General features: G+C 39.9%; 1 protein-coding gene across 1 annotated transcript in view; it reads right to left on the reverse strand.

Annotated features, from left to right (window-relative positions):
• Window positions 1-1,863: 1,863 nt before the first annotated feature.
• syn2b (synapsin IIb) overlaps window positions 1,864-18,677 on the reverse strand; it is a 64,078-nt gene continuing 47,264 nt past the window's right edge. Inside the window, exons 6-13 of the mRNA XM_036530516.1 lie at window positions 17,186-17,248; window positions 16,598-16,740; window positions 15,774-15,848; window positions 14,566-14,668; window positions 9,063-9,212; window positions 8,215-8,281; window positions 3,329-3,785; window positions 1,864-2,842 (exon numbers count right to left, since the gene is read on the reverse strand). Of these exons, the coding sequence (XP_036386409.1) occupies window positions 2,707-2,842; window positions 3,329-3,785; window positions 8,215-8,281; window positions 9,063-9,212; window positions 14,566-14,668; window positions 15,774-15,848; window positions 16,598-16,740; window positions 17,186-17,248 (1,194 nt within the window). The 3' untranslated portion in view covers window positions 1,864-2,706. The remainder of the gene's footprint in view (window positions 2,843-3,328; window positions 3,786-8,214; window positions 8,282-9,062; window positions 9,213-14,565; window positions 14,669-15,773; window positions 15,849-16,597; window positions 16,741-17,185; window positions 17,249-18,677) is intronic.

Genomic DNA, 18,677 nt, shown 5'->3' on the forward strand with positions numbered 1-18,677 from the left:
CTTTGCAACAGTTCGCAGCGTCACTGTGACAATGCTTGTTGAAGATAAACTTTGCCAAGTAGACCTACACTGAAAGAAGTTAGGCAGCTAACTGACCAAGACCAATAAAGACAAATCAGCTCCATTGGTCATGTAGGTTATAGGTTTTAGAATTACAATATTAATCTCTGCAGATGTTGTACTGAATTTTATTGGATCTTAATTGTCAATGTATTCCTGAATTTCCACATAGCAGTGAGGTAAATAGACCTGGCAAGTGATGTTTTGGGGTTCTGATGAACTGTTGGTGGGGGGAGGGGGGAATGCTTGTACATAGAAACTGCCTCACAACTCAGGAGCTGTGACAAGATATGACTTTAAGAGTTGATCAGGCTTGGAAAGAGGTTCTGTTTCTAACAGACAAGACACCATTTCTATGGGTAATTATGTGATAAATGCATGGTACTCCAAAGATTCACCTTGACTATAATCTTGGATTCAGTGTTGACTCCATAAATGATAATTAGATACAACGTAATGCGTTTTTTACATGTTACCCGTCATCGTTGTCCTAAGAGTGTTATCCTTTTTTGTTGAATAGGAATGTATCATTGGTTTATTATTCTTTCTTAGTCTCATTTTCAAAGGAAAGTTGTCAAAAAATCCAAGAAGTTTTGCATGCAATCTTCAGCCACCTAGGTGGGCATGTTGAATCAAATTTGGCACACACTAGATAGGTAATACCAGTGCTATTTATGAAACTTACCTCCTCTCACATTCATAATAATTTTATAAATGAATCTAACCAGGCTTCTTGGTTATGTTGGATTGCGTTATGACGACCCAGGACTTCTATTTTTATAGACAACTAAAATGACTGATCGCTTATGAGTGTTTAAACTTTGGCATTCTCAAGAGTACTGCTTTTATGGAGAATAAATGATGTAGAACTCTCCATGGTCAGGAAAGGCACCAACACAAACATAATAAACTGTTTACTCTTAGCATGACACTGCTGCGTGGGCCTGGCTGCAGTGACCGGTCTGATAGAGTTCCCACAGTCAGATTCCCCCGTGCCCCGTAGAAAAGGCTGAGTTCCCACTTCTACAGCTGACTGACTACTCAGCATTTTTTTTTCAACAGCTGCAGAAAAAAAAGCAAAGCATAGAAATGATCACTATAGAGTTTACTGTTATATTTTGTCTGTATTTTAAAAACAGAAACCATTATGGTAATTCCTCATTATTCTTAGGCATTTACTTACAGGGTACCTCATATACTTGCGGAAATTTGTTTACATGTTCTATTTTCTGTCCCATTATGCTAAACAAATTAGTTTACATGTAAGTAGCGGCAACCATCACGTGATTACGGATGCAGCTGCCATTTTACATTATTGAGCCTCATGTTTTGAGACCTCAGAGCCAGTCATAGACAGCCATCTACTGGCCATAAACAGAATTGCCATATCAGTTGCCTATCTGCTAGCTTCACTAAACTTAAAATAATTTGTTTTACCTGAATGCCCTAATATGTACTTTATAAACTTGATGAGGAAAGGGAAGGTGTGTCACATACTCAGTGATCTACACTAACAATGGTGAAATGTTGTGATTTGGAGTAGCAATGTAGTGCATGGATCTGGAACTGGACACAGCAATGACACCCTTGAGCAACTTCCGTAACACAGAGTGCTTCTGCAAGCACCCAGCTGTATACCTTTATATTTGTTCACAGTGTTATAGTGTTTATGTGTCTGTTTCATTGTTTAACATATTGTTAGGGGATTCTGTTAGTCATTTTCAATGAAAATGAATAAATAATGGACAGCTTGCCGATGTTAATGTACAGATCAGTAGTCGGTTAACTGAATGATGAGCCACATATTTATTGACAGCTGTACAGTAAACAATTGTCACTGGATCATGCAAAGCAGTACTGGATACAAATAAAACACGATATGAACTGAACAATGTGAAGCCAAAAACAAGGAAATTAATATACAAACTAAACTCCAGAGATGACTCACGTACAGTGCAATACACAACATGTTAGAGTTCTACAGAAAACAGAGTGATGGCGTTTCAGCAGTCATGGGTAAGTTGACATGTTGGCAGGTGCTGTAGACTGAGCCTTGTCACCTGGACATGAAGCAGTGATCTGACATGCCACTGACGACCGTTTTTGGCCTACGCTGAGAACCACGAGAGCATGTTTGAATGAGTGTGACTGGATAGCAGTCTTGTCTTAAGTCTTTGTACCAAAAGTACAAATGTCTAATGAAAAGAACCCACCAACGAACCAATCTCTAGATACACACACACACACACACCCACACACAAACACACACAGGATAAAACCTGGATAACAGATTACAGAGATTAGTTTACGGGAAACACGCAGTCACGATAAGGCTACAACATCGAAGAGTAACTGGACACAGATATTTCCTCCAATTTCACCTGCTGAATCACTTGCTGTCAGATCCCTGCATCATCTGAAGAAATGATGCCCCCCACCAGCCTGAGAACTCATAGCCAAGTGCCACTGGTGCATCTGCCACCAGAACTATTACAGCATACTAATATTGCTTAATTGACATTCAGGCAGGGAACAGAGCAAGAAGGAGGGTAGGATCTATACAATTAACATAGATCTGATTTGTCACTTGAACACACTTAATGCATTTGGAGTCAGTCGTTATTCCAGAACCTGCAAACCCAGAAGCTAGTCAGAGAACAGGCTGGCAAATGACTTTCTCAAGTTTCGAATGGTCTCTGCCTTGGCCTCGTCCTCGTTGCTGGAGCGGAAGAATGATGCATCGCTGAAGGCGCTGAAGGCATTGGTCAGGGACTGCGATTTACTGGAAAACAAAGAGAGGCATGTGAGGGTAATGTCCTCAGTCATTCGCTCTTTTGAATGTTCATCACATGTAAGAATTAAAGTGTTTTTTAGTCAACGTTTAATATGTGCTACAATGGTGATGTTGATACTGGTGTCAAAAATGGATGAAACCCCAAGTAAGTAGGTGTACATGAACAAATTCTTTTAACCCTGATGACTAGGAATGCGACAAGCAGATGGATCCAAAGGTCAACATTGTCACTGCTCATATTTGCAAAATGTTTGCCACAGAGAATCATATTTTGAAATACACAGCAACTGCTTAGCATCATGATGATCAAATGCCTGAAATTACAATATTTTATTGACTATAGGCCTACTAAAACTTGTCAATGTGCACTAGATTTCCTTTTGTTGATTTAATGATTATAAATTTTATATTTTATATGATAAAACCAATGACCCCCAGCAGACCAAAACAACACAGTTTTAAAAAGGCTCTTACTTGAGCTGTGGATGTGACTGAGCCTTTGGCTGCGCTGAGTGCTCCTCCGCAACAGGAGGCTGGACTTCAGTGGGGGCGGGGGCAGGGGCAGGGGCAGGGGCAGCTTCTGGGGCTTGGGGTTGGGCCTTCGGAGGGGACTGAAGCTGAGACTCAGCCTGGGGTTTGGGCTGGGCCTTGACCGGAGGCGGGGTCTGAGGCTTTGGCTGAACCTGAGGTTTGGAGCTCTGCCGAACGGGCGGGGCAGGCTTGGGGGGCAGTGGTTTGGGAGGCAGGGGTTTGGGTGGCTGGTTTGCCGGCTTCCCAGGCACGGGCTCACCCTGACCCTGGGGCTGGGGTTGCTGTGTGGTCGGGGCTAGAGCTGACTGGGGGGCCGGGTCCTGTGCAGAGACACTTGGAGCTGGCTGTGACGGAGGCTCCTGACTTTGGGATTGCGATTCTTGGGGTTGCCCTGGGCCCCCTAGGTTCAGTACAAGAAACACTTTATAATGTTACAACATTTATACACAAGAAAAACTGCACATGACATAATCAAACAAAACAAAATCAAGACAACACAAAATAGAACAGATTTTAAATCCAGCACCTGTTGTTTGAATTGTTTATTTATTGGTCTGCATTTTAGAGACAGCTATCCGGAAAAAAATATTTATCAGACAACAGGTCAGACATGAGGTAAAAGACAGAGAAATCCATCCAGGGAGGGAAGCAAGCCATCGCATGGGATGCTTCTTTGGATAGCAGAGACAAAGGGCATACAACCAAAAGCCAAGTACTGTCAGAATGCAAAGGAGCCACAGGGGAAATGCAAGGGGAGGGTGTCAGAGGGGTACTGTAGCCAGTCCATTGCAATACATTACTTTACATGCATCAGACACAAGGCAAAGAGGAGGACACATGCTTGACAGATGGACATTGTATTGGTTTGAGTGTATGGCTTAAGCAATTCATTTGTCTTACATTGACCAATGTTAGCATTAAATTTCCCAATGATTATGTGTGACTCAATGCAAGGACAGAAAAATATTTTGTGTCTTATTTTTGCCCTCACTTTCTTGGAATACAATACTTTTATTCATACACAGATACGTGCAATTGGTGTGAAGAGGTCCCTCAATTTTCAGTTCAGTCTCTATTTGGATATTTTAACCTAGTTAGGAAGCCATTAAAAAAGAATACAGATATACATGATAATTTGCAGTCTCCAGGACAAAGATTTGGAAATAATTTCAACAGTACCAATCAGCAGGTGACTTAATTTCCATTAGATGATGAATTATGGTAAAATATATTCAATGGAGTTGTCTAATCAGATTAGGAATAATCAATTTTAATATGTGTGTTAAAGCATCTGTTATTACCAGTGGAGTGTTTCAGTTAGATGTAAATTTGTACACTTTTATCATTATTTAAACCATGTCACAAAATGAATTAAAGCTGATGGGATTCCTTGTTGTTTATTTTAACCCAAGTATAGACAACCCCTTTCCCCCCTCGTTTGGTGTTGGACAATACTTCATAGGGGAACAATTCCGCCTCCATAATTATTGACCCCTGACCTGCGGTCCAAGACTCATGGCACCCTTCAGGGAAGTTTATCGCCCCACTGGAATATAGATGCGTGTTAGTTTAGAGGGTAAAAACTGAAATAAAATCAAATACATGATTTAGTAACAAATATTGCAACACAGAACATACGGATCTTGCAAAGGAAGCTTTATTGCTTGGGAGAGAAAAAGGGCCAAATGTGTGAGGAAAGAAGCAAGGGAATTCTTCCACATTTATTTAATCAACCAAAGTACTGGATTTAAAAGGGACAAACATCAGCATTCTCTAAGCCCTCCTTGTGTAAAAAACCAGTCAGGTTGTGAGTTGCTAGAACCCACAAAATCTCAGCCTGCAACACACAGATGTGAGAACCAAGAGATGGTGCTCACTGCGTAGGTCTCATTTCACTCCAGTGGTGGGAACACACAACTTTGAGAATGTGCCTACAGTAAGAGGAGCGGACACCGCAGAATGTGAGAACATATTGAAAATAAGTCTGACGATATTGTGACTCCAAAAACATCAGTAAGACCCATCTAAAAACACTGAGACTGGTCTAACTTTATGGAACAATCTGAGATGCAATGATGCACAAATATTACATTATTTTTTCTAATATCAACAACAAAATTGCTTCACCCTTGTCTTCACTCAAAATAAATCAACACATTGTACTTTGACACTCAATAGCTTTGGCCACGTTTACAACAAAACACATCACATTTTCATGGTAAATTCCACTTGATTAAACTTCTATTTGTCTAAATACTAGTGACTCACCATGCAAGTATAGCTGTAAATGTAACCACATTTGCTCTTCCACAGCATGCAAGAGGAAGAGACAAAGAGGCAAAATACGCTTATACACAGTGCATCAGAATTAGAAGTATGATTAATGGTAAATTTGCATCAATGAGCAAATGGCTGGTTGTTGAACGCTGACTGATAAGAATGCAAACAATTTACCAATAGGTTTAACAACAGACATACTTTGAATCCCCACAACAATTACGTTAACCATTTTAAATAAGTAGTACATGTTTTGTGTATTAATATACTGTATTTATAATGTGTATATAGAAGTAGAAAGATGCTGTTTGGGCCATATAAAACTCCAACATTCAATGGAATTTCTGTTTCCTCTTCTGTAGGAAATGAAATGGCCTTCATCGGGATGTGAATATCTCACGTACCCTGTATCTTTCTCCCAAACTAACAGCTAATCACACATAAAAAAGTGCTATTCTATCATGGTGTTGCAATTCTAATCATTTTCAAGGTAAGTGAGCTTTTGACATTTTTTAAGCTTGGAAGCAATTCACTTCTTGGTCTGGTTGCAACATCTATTGCACTTAAATTGGAGAAATAAGGTAAATATTTTAGACTGTAAATAATATAAGCATTAATGCACACAGTGTTGTGACTCTGACAACTAACAGTCATTGAGTTGATTATTATAGCATGTTGGGATTCTGTGCGTCATGTATTGTTATAAATAGGCAGCACCCCCAAAAAACTGACAGAAGATCAGCCTTTTTTACAAAATCTTCGGGGTTAGAGTTGAAGTTGAGCTTACTGACCCTATATCAGTGCCTGGGGCTCTATCTATCTAGAGCTCATGTAACAGCAGGTTCAGTATATTCTGTATTAGTTTGAAAACCTCACTCTGAACACTGCGAGATATTGCCACATTATAAACATTTAACTTCAACAGTGTTTGTAACCAGTACTTAGCTTTCTGGTAGACAATGACATGGCTTACAACATGCATATACTGCATCTGATTTTGGTTGAAATGCTTGATTTAAATTAACTTCTATAGGTTGACACAGCCTTTATGAATATAATGATGAATAGCTCTCCCAAGTTAACAGGTAGTTTCCCTAAATAAACTGGTGTAATACATTTGATATCATCACAAATGGAGTAGTACTGCTTCTACAATTTTGCTTGTTGACATCAAGTCCAATGGCAGCAGACATTGATTTGGATAAAAAAGGAAGATTTGTTTTGTAGACATAATAAGAAAATTAAAAAATGACCTTGATGCCTCTCTCATGAAGTAATCTTTTGTTTGAACACCCATGGCTCTACTGAGTGCATGGAGACAATTATCTTACTAAAAAGCTTGTTCAGTTACTTCTGCCTACTCATAGAAAGATAATTCTTGTCTTAACATTTCCTGTAGAATGCAGCTATAATGGTTACAGTAATAAAGGCATTAAATCAAATAAGAATAATTCTCTGGATAATATACTTAACACTGTCATAAAACCATTAAAAAGAAAAAAAACATGGAATTGAAGACAACAGAAATATTTCAAATGTCTTTAAAAGTAATACTCGAAAGAAATGGTGAATATAAAACTGAATACATTAAAAACTCCTCTTGGAGAGCTGCACTCAGGAATTTTCTGACTGTATTGCTGAAACGTCACGGGAAACTACTTGCTCTTTTGCCATAACACCCACCTTTTATATATTTATATATAATCTGGACAACATTTATGTCTCACCATAAAAAAGTTCCATGCTCAGTACAGATAAAACATCTTTTGGATATAATAAAGCGATATCATTGAATATACATTCCATGTATATCCCACATGTAAACACAAAGTCAAATACACATCTTTACCTGTCTTTGAATCACTCATGCAAAAAAATATATATGTATATATCTGGATAAGGAAATTAATCATCAAAATCACACAAGTGCGTGCGCACAAACACACACACACACACACACACACACACACACACGCACTTACACACACACACCCACACACACACATGCACACGTAACCATACGTACGCACAGGCACACACACAAATGAGCGAAGAGATTGTGAGAGATTGAGAGGTCTCAAACTGCACAACACAATAAGACCACTACTTATCATTTAAAATGAAAGTGAAATAAAAAAGTAAATAATAATAATCATCTTAACATATGGGTAATAAATTACATAAGACACAGCAGCACTAGACTCAGTTTAGGCACAATTTGTCTTTTACACCATCAACAACAGCCCTGAAGAAAACCACAAGATTTACAGAGACACAAAGGCAGCCATTACAAGCACACACATCAACAGGTAAACAAATGGACAGTACATTTTGACACTGCATAGAAAAAACACAGTCCAGGCCAGCATTGAAACACTGCCGAATTGCACAGATTACTTTGTTCCCAACCTTCTCTTTCTCATTCTTCAGTTATATTGAACCTTTTTTTGGCTAAAATATCACCGCAGCTTTTCAATGGATGAATCACTTTGCCTGGACTTGTTTTGGTCCTACTGCAACGCCATTACAGTCGAGAATGTACTGTAAACAACCTTGAGGTGGGGGGCGCTGAGCTGGGATCTTGTTGGGGTCGGTTATGCCTTCTTTAAGGGTGGTGCTCTAAAAGAAAAAAAAAAATCACAGTGACATAGAAGCCATCAGAACTTGGCACACCATACGGGCCTGTCCTGGGTCTTAGAGCCAACATATAATCAGATGGACAAAATGAGGAACGATTAGCAGCATTGTGAATGTGAAGACAATCTGCTGCCCATGTCGCCAGGTCCCTGTTAACAGTACAATCACACTGTGAAAATGAAAGAGAACAACACAGATGTTGCTGGAGTAAGTTTGAGTAAGAAAATCTGAACTCACTATGTGTCCTGGTCAGGGGTAGCCTAAACTCCACCTTAGCCAGGTAAGGTAGTTATTGCTGTCAGTTGGTGTGATTTATTGTTGCAATGATAAGATATCATAAGCTGCCGTCAGGAGAAATCCATGTTGTAATCAACAAGATAAAATTTAATCCACCTGCTAATCACAAATTACAAACCTTTTTATTCCTTAATATATCATTTCTCAGAGTGTCGTTTATTTCTACCCCGAAAAGGTCCCTTCATTTGAAATTGTTAGTCATTTAGCAGATGGATAAAATTCTGCCTGAACATAAATACCTTCATAAAAATGGTGTATTCATCTTCATAGAAAACAAATGTTATACTAGTTCTACACTAGGTGGCACCATAAATACAGACTGAGGCTACAGAGCACTTGCTCTCTTAGATAACCTGAATAGTCAGTGCTTGTTAGTATTCCTCTGCTCTTCTCATGCCGTATCTCTGTGGCGTCTAACATATACAGTCATCGTTGCGTATGATTTTAAAGTGTCTGCTTCCTGTACCTGTGGCGGCTGGACAGTGGTTGGTCTCTGGGGAGAGCGGGCGGGTGTCCTCGGTAATGCCTGGTTCATTTTGGCCACCACCATGTCAGCAATGAGCTGCCTGTCCTCAGCCTGGTGCTCCCCGATCAGCGGCATCGAGGATCCAACCACCTAATCATCCCACACATCCACCCACCCAAAAAAAGACAGTAATAATGTACATGAGACAACCCTCACTAAAAGCCCCTCAGTGGGAGAAAGTATGACTCCAGCCCCTACTGTCTGACCCATGCAATCAGGACTGATGTGTAAAGGGTGTCATCTACCTGTTCCGGTAAATTCTTGAGTAACCTGAATGCATCAGAAATAATTACATCCTTTTCATGCATCGGGGCCAAACCTGAATCTGTACATGGAGTGACTAATATTCAGTACTAGCTGCCACTTCTGACCTTACATTTTGTAGATTTGGAAGCACTTCAGTGAAAGCATTTATGGTGTGGTGAAAGAATTTTCCCAGTTGCAGTAGGTAAAACATAAAAATTAAATAGAGAACTTCTTAGGAACATTTAACCCAAGCAAAACCATTTCCTATTTCCAGTCATATGTTATATCTCGTTCCCATCCATTTTGCTCATTGACGGTTTCCATACAACAATGTGCATTATGCAGACGGTGGAATGGGGGTGGGTTGGTGTGTTAGCATGCTCCCTTGAATGTAAGGCAGGAAGTCTTGATGGTTCTCTATGGTGTGTCAAGCCTTTAGCTTGACCTTCGTGATAAGTGTGAATCGGGGTGAATCTTCTCCCTTTCCCATGGGACCGTGGGATGAGGCTAAAAGGGGGTTGGGATGGGGGGGCAGAGAGCATCCTGAATGGTGGCTGCATGATGGAGGCCATCATGGTGGCCTGTAATAGGACTAATTACGCAGTTACACATTCACGGCTCGTCCGCTTTTTACACAGTGCTGTCAGTGAAAAATGCTTTTAATTCAATGGAATAAGCCTCTGTGCGGAAATAGTTGCCGGGCGAGTGGGTTGCCATATAGTTGCCATCTTCACTCGCTTTAAAACTAACAAAACTATGCTGGACCTGAAAAGCAAACAGGACATTTTTAGAGAATATTAGCATCCTAAGGTTATTAATTTGCCTATCCTATTGAAGGACTAGGTTTGCCCTTTTTTTAACAAAGACAGGTAAGAAATGTTTTCCACTTGTTACTGGATTTGAGTTGAAGTGGAAGATATTTCCGGACCACCTTGGGGGTCTGAGTGACGAGCCGGTTCTTGTTCTCATACTGCTGTACTGCTCTCCCTTGCCGAAATCTGGGAAAATTAAGCGTGACTTTTGCCTGGCTGGGTTGGGGCTACCAGTGCACACTGGCCTGTTTGTATGGGGGTCTGCCCATTCATGGTGCCCCTCTCTGGGCACATACAGTAGGCTCTTCCCTCTGCTCTGGCATCTGATACAGCACCCTCTACAGCACACTGTGGGTGACCCACTTCTGTGCAGCGTCACACGTCCCCATACGATTATCCCTCCTTCGTTCTTTTTATCTAATGTGACACCGCTGGAGGTTGCATAACAAAATGGCCTGACCGGAACTTAGTGCTGTCCTGTACAGTCACATTTGATTTGACAAACCATAACAGGTAACACTGCATATTGTATGTAAACATGTGAATGATTTTCACAGTTCTGATCTTGCCTGGCAATTGTTTGACCCAGTTAATGTATGTTTCTCTTTTACTGTGTGTATGCAATTTCCTGTGTTTCACTGCACCCACACCCACTATGAAAGATTTTGATTTCCAACAGGGCTTCAACAGCAGCCACTGATTGTCTCATGTAAATAAAGAGTTTTAAAATTAGTTTCTTTTTCTTCTTTTCTAACACTGCATGAGTTTAAAATATACATGTTATGATAATAACACACTTTTTTGCATTCTGATATCGGACAAGAATGGCAACCTTGTATGAATTTCATGAATAAACATTTGTTTCTACTTACTAAATGTTTGTTTGGCAACTATCACACGAATTTAACATATTCAAATAAATAATGTAGTAATTTTGCAAGAATAACACACAATTTTCTCTCAAAGCCAGATTTAAAAATTAACCAGCTTTTGGAACATAACACTTATTAGAATAAATATTCTCTCCCAGAGCACCTAATGGTTATATTGCCCCCTAATTGAGATGGATGATCAGTGCTCAGCATGTTAATTGATGACAATTTCCACTGGTGATTAGGACTTAACGTCAGTCAGATGAGACAGCAGAGCTGGACTCCTAACAACTCAAAGCCTAGTGCTATCCTGCCCCTGGGGACAGAAGTGATACAGCAATTTGGAAAATAGCGGCTCCAGTCATTAGGGAGAGAATTAAGGTTACTGCATTCATAATGTGTTTTACAAACTGCAAAATAAAGTCTCTTTTTCAGGAAGGGTGTCTTTTTGTTCATGCACAAAATTCAGAGATTGGAAATACCCCGGTATGAAAACTACTTAAACATGAACAAACCTCTCTGCATTTCTACTAAGGTTCCATAGCTGGAAATGTCCCTATGAAAATGAATTTTACACAAAGTCATAAGTTTAACCATCCTTATTGAAAAAGAACGTAGGACATACAAACCCACGGAGTCTACCTGGAGAAGTCCTCAGCAGGCAGATTGGGGGTGGCTGTTATATATATTGGTTAATTGCAGTATTTTCAGTTTTATGAATAGCAGTAACTTCTATAAGTGGTGAATTGTTGCAGCTTTTGGTACTCACGTGTGTGGTGTGTAGGCCTACATTAATAGTTTGAATAGTATAGTATAGTATAGCATGCCAAAGTATAGTATAATTCTGAATGTGAGTTTGGATCCTAACACTCTTGTCCTTTGTCGCTCTTCCTGGTGGCAATTGATCACACTATAAGATGGATTAAATAGCTGGTCAATAGCTGAGAGAAGCAGGAAATAGTTTGGAAAGCAGTCCTGGACTCCACCGAGTTGAGTGCAGATGGCTAAAGGGAAGTCCAAATTGTTCAATAACTGAGGGTCCTCAGCGGCTTTATCAGTCTATCAGCCCTTGCTGATGGAGCTCTGATTAGCATGTGATTCCTCTTCCTCTGATTGTTGCCACTGGGGTAAAAAGAAGGCAGTAAATGAAGATTTGGAGAGAGCCTGGACAGAGGGACATATATGTTGCTCTTCTACTGCAAACCGGCTCAGAAATGCCCGTGTGCAGTGTAAACACAAAAATACACTGTTGCCATGGAAACCCGCGGTAGCCACTCTGTCTCAAAGCCGCCTCTCAAGAAGAAGTTAAACATTTCCATGGCAACATGCTGTATGGAAAGAAAACCAAACTCTTCATGAAAATGATCTGCCACAAGCTTTCTGGAAAGTACTTTCTCTGGAATCACTGCAGTAAATAGTCATGCTTGAAATAACAGTGGTCCATAAATTCATTGGTTGAATAGGCTTCAGCTGGTTCACTCCATGTCAGGTATTGAAATGATCCACCTGTTTGATCAGTTTATTGTCTCTCAGCGGGACACAGGACTACCATCAGTTACATATCACAGCAATTCGCCATTCTTCTGACATTACCCCCCCCCCCCCCCACTGCCGCCATTAGCTTATGCATATATCCATGCCTACAATATATATGGAATCTGTCAAGTATTGTGAAACACCAATCCCCAATCAAAACCCCCAACCCACAGACACTACATTTTGGTGACAATGATGAGACTTGGTCCATGTGGTCATCTATGATGGATGAAAGACCCATATTGAGAAATGCTCTAATACAAAGTATATGATTCATCTGACCACTACACCACTACAATGTGCTTGGACTAATTGAGGGTGATGCGACACTTTTCCCATGCACTCGGTGACCGGTGAGTCGCTGGTGGTGGCTGCCTACTGCCTCTTAAGAAGGTCTAGGCCTTTTTTTCCCCTGTGGTAGCTTTCTCAATACCAGTTTGGATGACTCAGATTCAATACCCAACCCCAGTGACACTACTACCATATGTTATGCACATGTTTTGTTAATTTCATGTATGAGTGAGATATACTATGGTCCAAAATAAATGGACCATGACCCATGGAAATTCAGAGCTTTCATTGAAATTTAAACCAAACATGACCAGTCATGCTCTGTGCCTGTCTGAGCTTCTCTACTGGGTTTTCTCCCATAAATGGAATCAATTGCAATAGATCTGCAGGTAGTCTAGATCAGCGAAGAGACCAACAGTGTATCCTCTATTGTATGTGATACCACAGCAGTAAAACAAACTCTTCGAAGTATCATACATTTTGATGCATTCCCTGTAATACACCATAAACCTTCATGACGCTAAATCTGTCCTGACTGAGGAAACCAATTTAACCTAAGAGCTATGTTTTACTTTCATCGTGTGTCAAGAGGGCCATGTGTCCAATTTTAACACATTTCAGTTGTGTAAACAACAATTAACAATGCATTTTAAGTGTGACGTACAGTATCAAACTCATTATGCGAGTTGCTTACGCATAAACCCACAGAAAAGATTAATGGTGGTTTCTCAATGAACCCAACCAGCCAGAAAACAATGACTTAATAAGGGTGTGTCTAGACGATAATTTTAATGTCTGATTTTAAAATAGAAAAAAATAACTGCGGGTTCATTATGAGACGACTTTACATGTAATCCTTGAGGAAACTCCCTTTGTCATTAACAGGAAAAAACAAATCTGTTGTGCTGAATCATTTCAATGATAACTTTCTGCTTGATGTAATAGTCGGATCAAATTAATGACTTCACCTTTCACATAGCCTATTAACGTTGACTGAAAAAATGCAATGTCCTGCTGTTAACACTTACACATCACTTATTCGAGGGGGAGAGACAGAGAATAAAAGAGAAAAACTTGAAAAAATATGTTTATAATTAGTCTTATATGTATACTTGTGCGGGCTTTCATTTTGGAATGGGCCAGACAATATGTCAAGCAAATAACGTTAACTGTGACAAATACGTTTAATCAGACTATGAGGGTGAAAATGAGGAGAATCATTTTCTCCGCTGTAATTACAATCTTATCCCAGCCAATGGACTGGATGGCTGATTCCCTGCCAAACGTTCATTGTTCATACACTAGTGATAATGTATTTACACATATTTTTTACATATCTGTACTAAGAGTTTTATAGTCAAGCTTGTACTGTCTCCATATAATATTTCTTCTTCAACACAAAATTTCAACTTCAGAAAATCAAATGATCATCATGGTTTTAAACATATGATCTAAGGCTAAGTGAGTTAAATTATGGGAGTATTCCAGATTTTTAAACACTGCCTACAATACATGAATAAATGTATTAATTTTGTGAAGATTTATTTTTTGATATATAGATCTATATCAGTAGATGTGTATGTCTGCACATATCACCTGACTTTCATGTCAATGGAAATACACTTCAGTTGTAATCACTGAAATGGTGAGCCTCTAAGCAAGTGTGACTGGCTGTGTTCTTCTCACCTCAGTGATGTAGTCCTTTCCATCCTTGCCATGAATTGCTTTGACTGCACAGATATCCAACCCTTCAAAAATCTCAGAGCAGGTGTCCACCCACAGCTTATACCTGTCATAGGCAGAAGATACAGCATTAGTGATCACGCCCAAGATCCAAGCCTAACGCTGAGCACACACTTCAAAGGTATCAGCGAGGTTACAATATGACAACAAAAAGGCACTTGTAAACCTTTGCCGTCAGTTGATTTGAAACAATTGTCTTATTTCCTGTGTACTTAAAATTCCGTTAATTTTACATATGCTTCTGCACTCATGTAAAAACTAGAGTCAATACTGTCTCCTAATGCAGGAATTCTGATTCTTTTAAAGGCTTTTGATTTGCAATTGTATGGCTTACATTCATCAATTAAAGTTGTGACTTTAATCAAACTTTGTTGTAACTGTATGTTTTAGTACAGTAAGTTATGCTTCACTCTGCCAAGTCACAAATTCACAAGTGCTTAATTTAAAAGACATTTCATGTTAAATTTGGACTCCGAAGCTTTGTAAAATCTCTGTGCTTTCAAATGAAATCTGTTATTCACAAAGCAATCCATCTGTTCTGTGGTGGCACCTTGCGATGCGTCACTGAGATTTTGAAACAATTACACCAGCCAGAAAGCTGGAGATTGAACCGAAACTCATAAATAGCACTGCCAGTAACACCAAACAGGTTCCAGACAACTTTCCCTGAGTTCTTTCAGGGAAAAGCGGGTGGGACCAGCACTGTGTCCATAAGCAGCATCTGCTGCCTCACAATGTTAACACAGATAGCTATTTGCTAATCCAGCGGAAAATTACTGGTTAATGAAAGTGGGAAGCTCAATTGCCCGCACCATCTGGAGAGGAGAGGCAGCTCTGATACCCTCTGGATTCGATCAGCGGTCTTTTCAGCAAATCTCTGCACCGTCACTATTCATACTGAACAGCAGTCCCGAGATAACCGTAGGACCGTTATTGTTAGGTATGGTCTTTGGCCAATTCCTTTCATGGAAATCACAAAGGCCATTTTTACAGCTGTGCTTTACTAGAGCAATCTTAGGCAAAGGACCTTGGTGAAGGTCGTACAGCAGTGCTAGCAGCAGCCTTCTACCTGGTATTTTTAATATCAATGGTGGCACCCTTCCCACGTCAAACTCTAGCTTCCTACTCAACACCCCCCTCTCGCCACTCACTTGTCTGTCATGGCCACTTGCTCCAGCATGGCAGAGCCAGTGTTTGTCTTCCAGTTGCCAGAGATGGAGGTTCTCCTATTGGAACAAAGAGGAAACGTGACTGTGCTGTCCCTCACTGTCTGATGTGCAAGAGTGTCATTGGTGCTGTGGTACAGATGCATGAGTTTCAACAGAACCAGCATGTGAATTGAAGCTTATTGCTGGGCTAGCCTTAAAAACAACAAAATTTGTTGATGTTGTTCACACTTTGGTAAAAAGACAAGTATTCTATAGACAAGTATAACTTTATACACACATTCATGCATTCACACCAAGGCAAGATGTGATTTAATGTATTGAGACACAAGTGAAGAGTATGTGTCTTGTGCTGTAACTTTAAATGTGACTCATAGCTGGTGGAGGTCTCACAGCTTCTTTCCTGGATCTCCTTGGAAAGGCCAATAGATTTCCTACAGACTAATAAATCATTACTGATGACTCAAACAAATATTCATACTAAAGTTTTCACAGCTCACTTAAAAATGACTGAGAGCTATATTGTAACAGAAAAGTAAAGGCTGCACTGCCAGATGTTTGTATGCAAGCCTATTACGTAACAGCTATTAACAAGCTGTGCTCATAAGCATGGCCTCTCCAGATCTTTAGCATATTTAAACACACACACACACACGCACATGCATACATAGAAACACACGATCAAGCCTGTCTTTCTTTCTCAACTCTGCGTAACAGTATCTGTCTTCTCATAGTGAATGAAGTCAATTAATGAACATGCCAAAGCATACATCTTCTCCAAGCACCTACAGGTTAAGGAGAATACTTACATGTAAGCTTTGTAATTGTTGCCTATCTTCTGAATCCTAATGTCATACTTGGAGTCAATGAATGGCTCTGTGGTGGTGTAGGTTTGGGTGATAGCAACCACACTGGCGATGTCCTGGAAATCACTGTGGTTGTCCACCTTTACCTGTGAAGGTGTAAAGCAGAGGGAGAGAGGAAGAAAAATGTAGGTAAAGGAAAGAACAACAAGAAATGGGAAACTGGAGATGGAAAAAGGTGGGGGTTTCTGCGCTAGGGCAGAGAGGGCATCATATTAATTTATGTGTGTCTGGTTGGAAATTCAGATCCCTGTAAATTCAAAACTGACTTGATTTCCATGCTTTGGGAAATATCTAGAGTGAAATGACTGAAGTGAGTGAGTGCCTTTGTGAGTGTACTATTAACACTGACTGATACAAGTCCTCTATTCACTCTCTTATGAGTTCAGAGTGTTTAATGAAGTCAGTGGCCCACTACCTTAAAAAGATTAGAGAGATAGCATGTGTAGAGGATGTATTACAATCTGTTTGCAATTGTTTCTCTCTGATACATTAAAAGGCTTCGCACCCTGGCACTGACACCTCACCCCTTACCTTTCCCATGCCAGAATGAGCATGTCCAATCTTCACCACAACAGGAAATGTTGGCATGGTGATCTGAAAGATAAGATAAGCAAAAACTGACATTCTTTTTACTTGTGATTTGTGGGATTGTTTGTTATGGCATGATTCTTCTGGGCAACTGCAAGCGCGTCACCTATTGCCACTCTGTGGCTGGGATGATTAAATGAACAAACAAGGGTTTAATTTCCTGACTTGGAAGAAAGAGTTGTTGTCTAAAGAGACTGTAACTAAGCCATTATCTTTTAATCAACAGTTAGCCACTCCTCACAGACTGGAAGACTGTGGACGGGATTTCCCTTGGGTGTCAGCTGCTCAGTCTCAGAAATAGATATGATAATAAACCACACAGACGTACTCTGTGAGGGAATGTGCACTGCACAGTGGGAAATGGAGACTGTTTTTCCTTTCTTTTTCAGGAATGAGGATGAAAGTATGTGCACCTTTTCAATTGTCCTGTATATATTTTTTAAAGTTGTGGTTTGCTGTCACTTGATTTTTCTTTGATACTCTCCCTCTGAAACAATGTCATATATTGTCCTTCCCTAACTAAAGACACCGAGGTTATTTACTTTGTGTGGGTGGAAAAAGAACCCACCCAGAGAAACAAACAGTTTCATTATTATGTCAATATAATCCACTGTCCTGTACTCGGGACATTAAATATGTAACGTCACCATGAAATGTCATTTTGCTTTTGGTTAATGACAGTGATTTTTTTTATATATGGACATTTTCAGTTCTGTTGAAATTTGCAAATTACAGGACAATGAAATCCCAAACTGCATGATCTGGAAAAGCTGTCTTACACACAGAAACCTTACAGCACTCTATCTACAGGAATACAATTACACATTGTGTTGTTAAACACGACCAGAGGAATTCACAAACAGCATTACTGGAAATATATACCATTATAATAAAATGGTATTATTTATAATAGAGGCAATAATTGTGGTAACAAACAGCAAACTGTTATAGAATATCTGAGTGCTTTAGGACAACAGGATATGTCATATTTGGTCAACATCACACATACAACATTTCCTAGTTTGCACAAAACCATGCATGTGAAGCGAACGAATAACCCCAGAGGGACTGAGAGAAACAGGTGTGTCGCCTGCAGTGTGCGGTGTTCCTTCACTTCCCCGTCCACCCCACAGGGATCCACAGTCCCTCAATAATGATCAGAAGGGTTCAAGTCCAGCCTAGCAATTAAGCCGTAAATGACAGAGTGAACCGAAGAGAAGACAAGTGTATTACATTTCCCCCCTCTTTTTTAATGTTATATTTACGCTCCGCTGCGGGGTTTCAAAGTGACAAGCGTGACAAGCGCATCTGGAATTTTTTTTATGATTAAACAGGAGAAGTAAGAGTAGCATTGCAAAATATTTGCTGTAGGCAAAAATCAGGGAAAAAAAGTTGAACTGAATTTACTCAAAGCATTTTCTTATTTCTTAAAAGA

The sequence above is a fragment of the Megalops cyprinoides genome, chromosome 6 (assembly GCF_013368585.1).
Source record: "Megalops cyprinoides isolate fMegCyp1 chromosome 6, fMegCyp1.pri, whole genome shotgun sequence".
In the NCBI taxonomy this organism is placed as follows: domain Eukaryota; kingdom Metazoa; phylum Chordata; class Actinopteri; order Elopiformes; family Megalopidae; genus Megalops; species Megalops cyprinoides.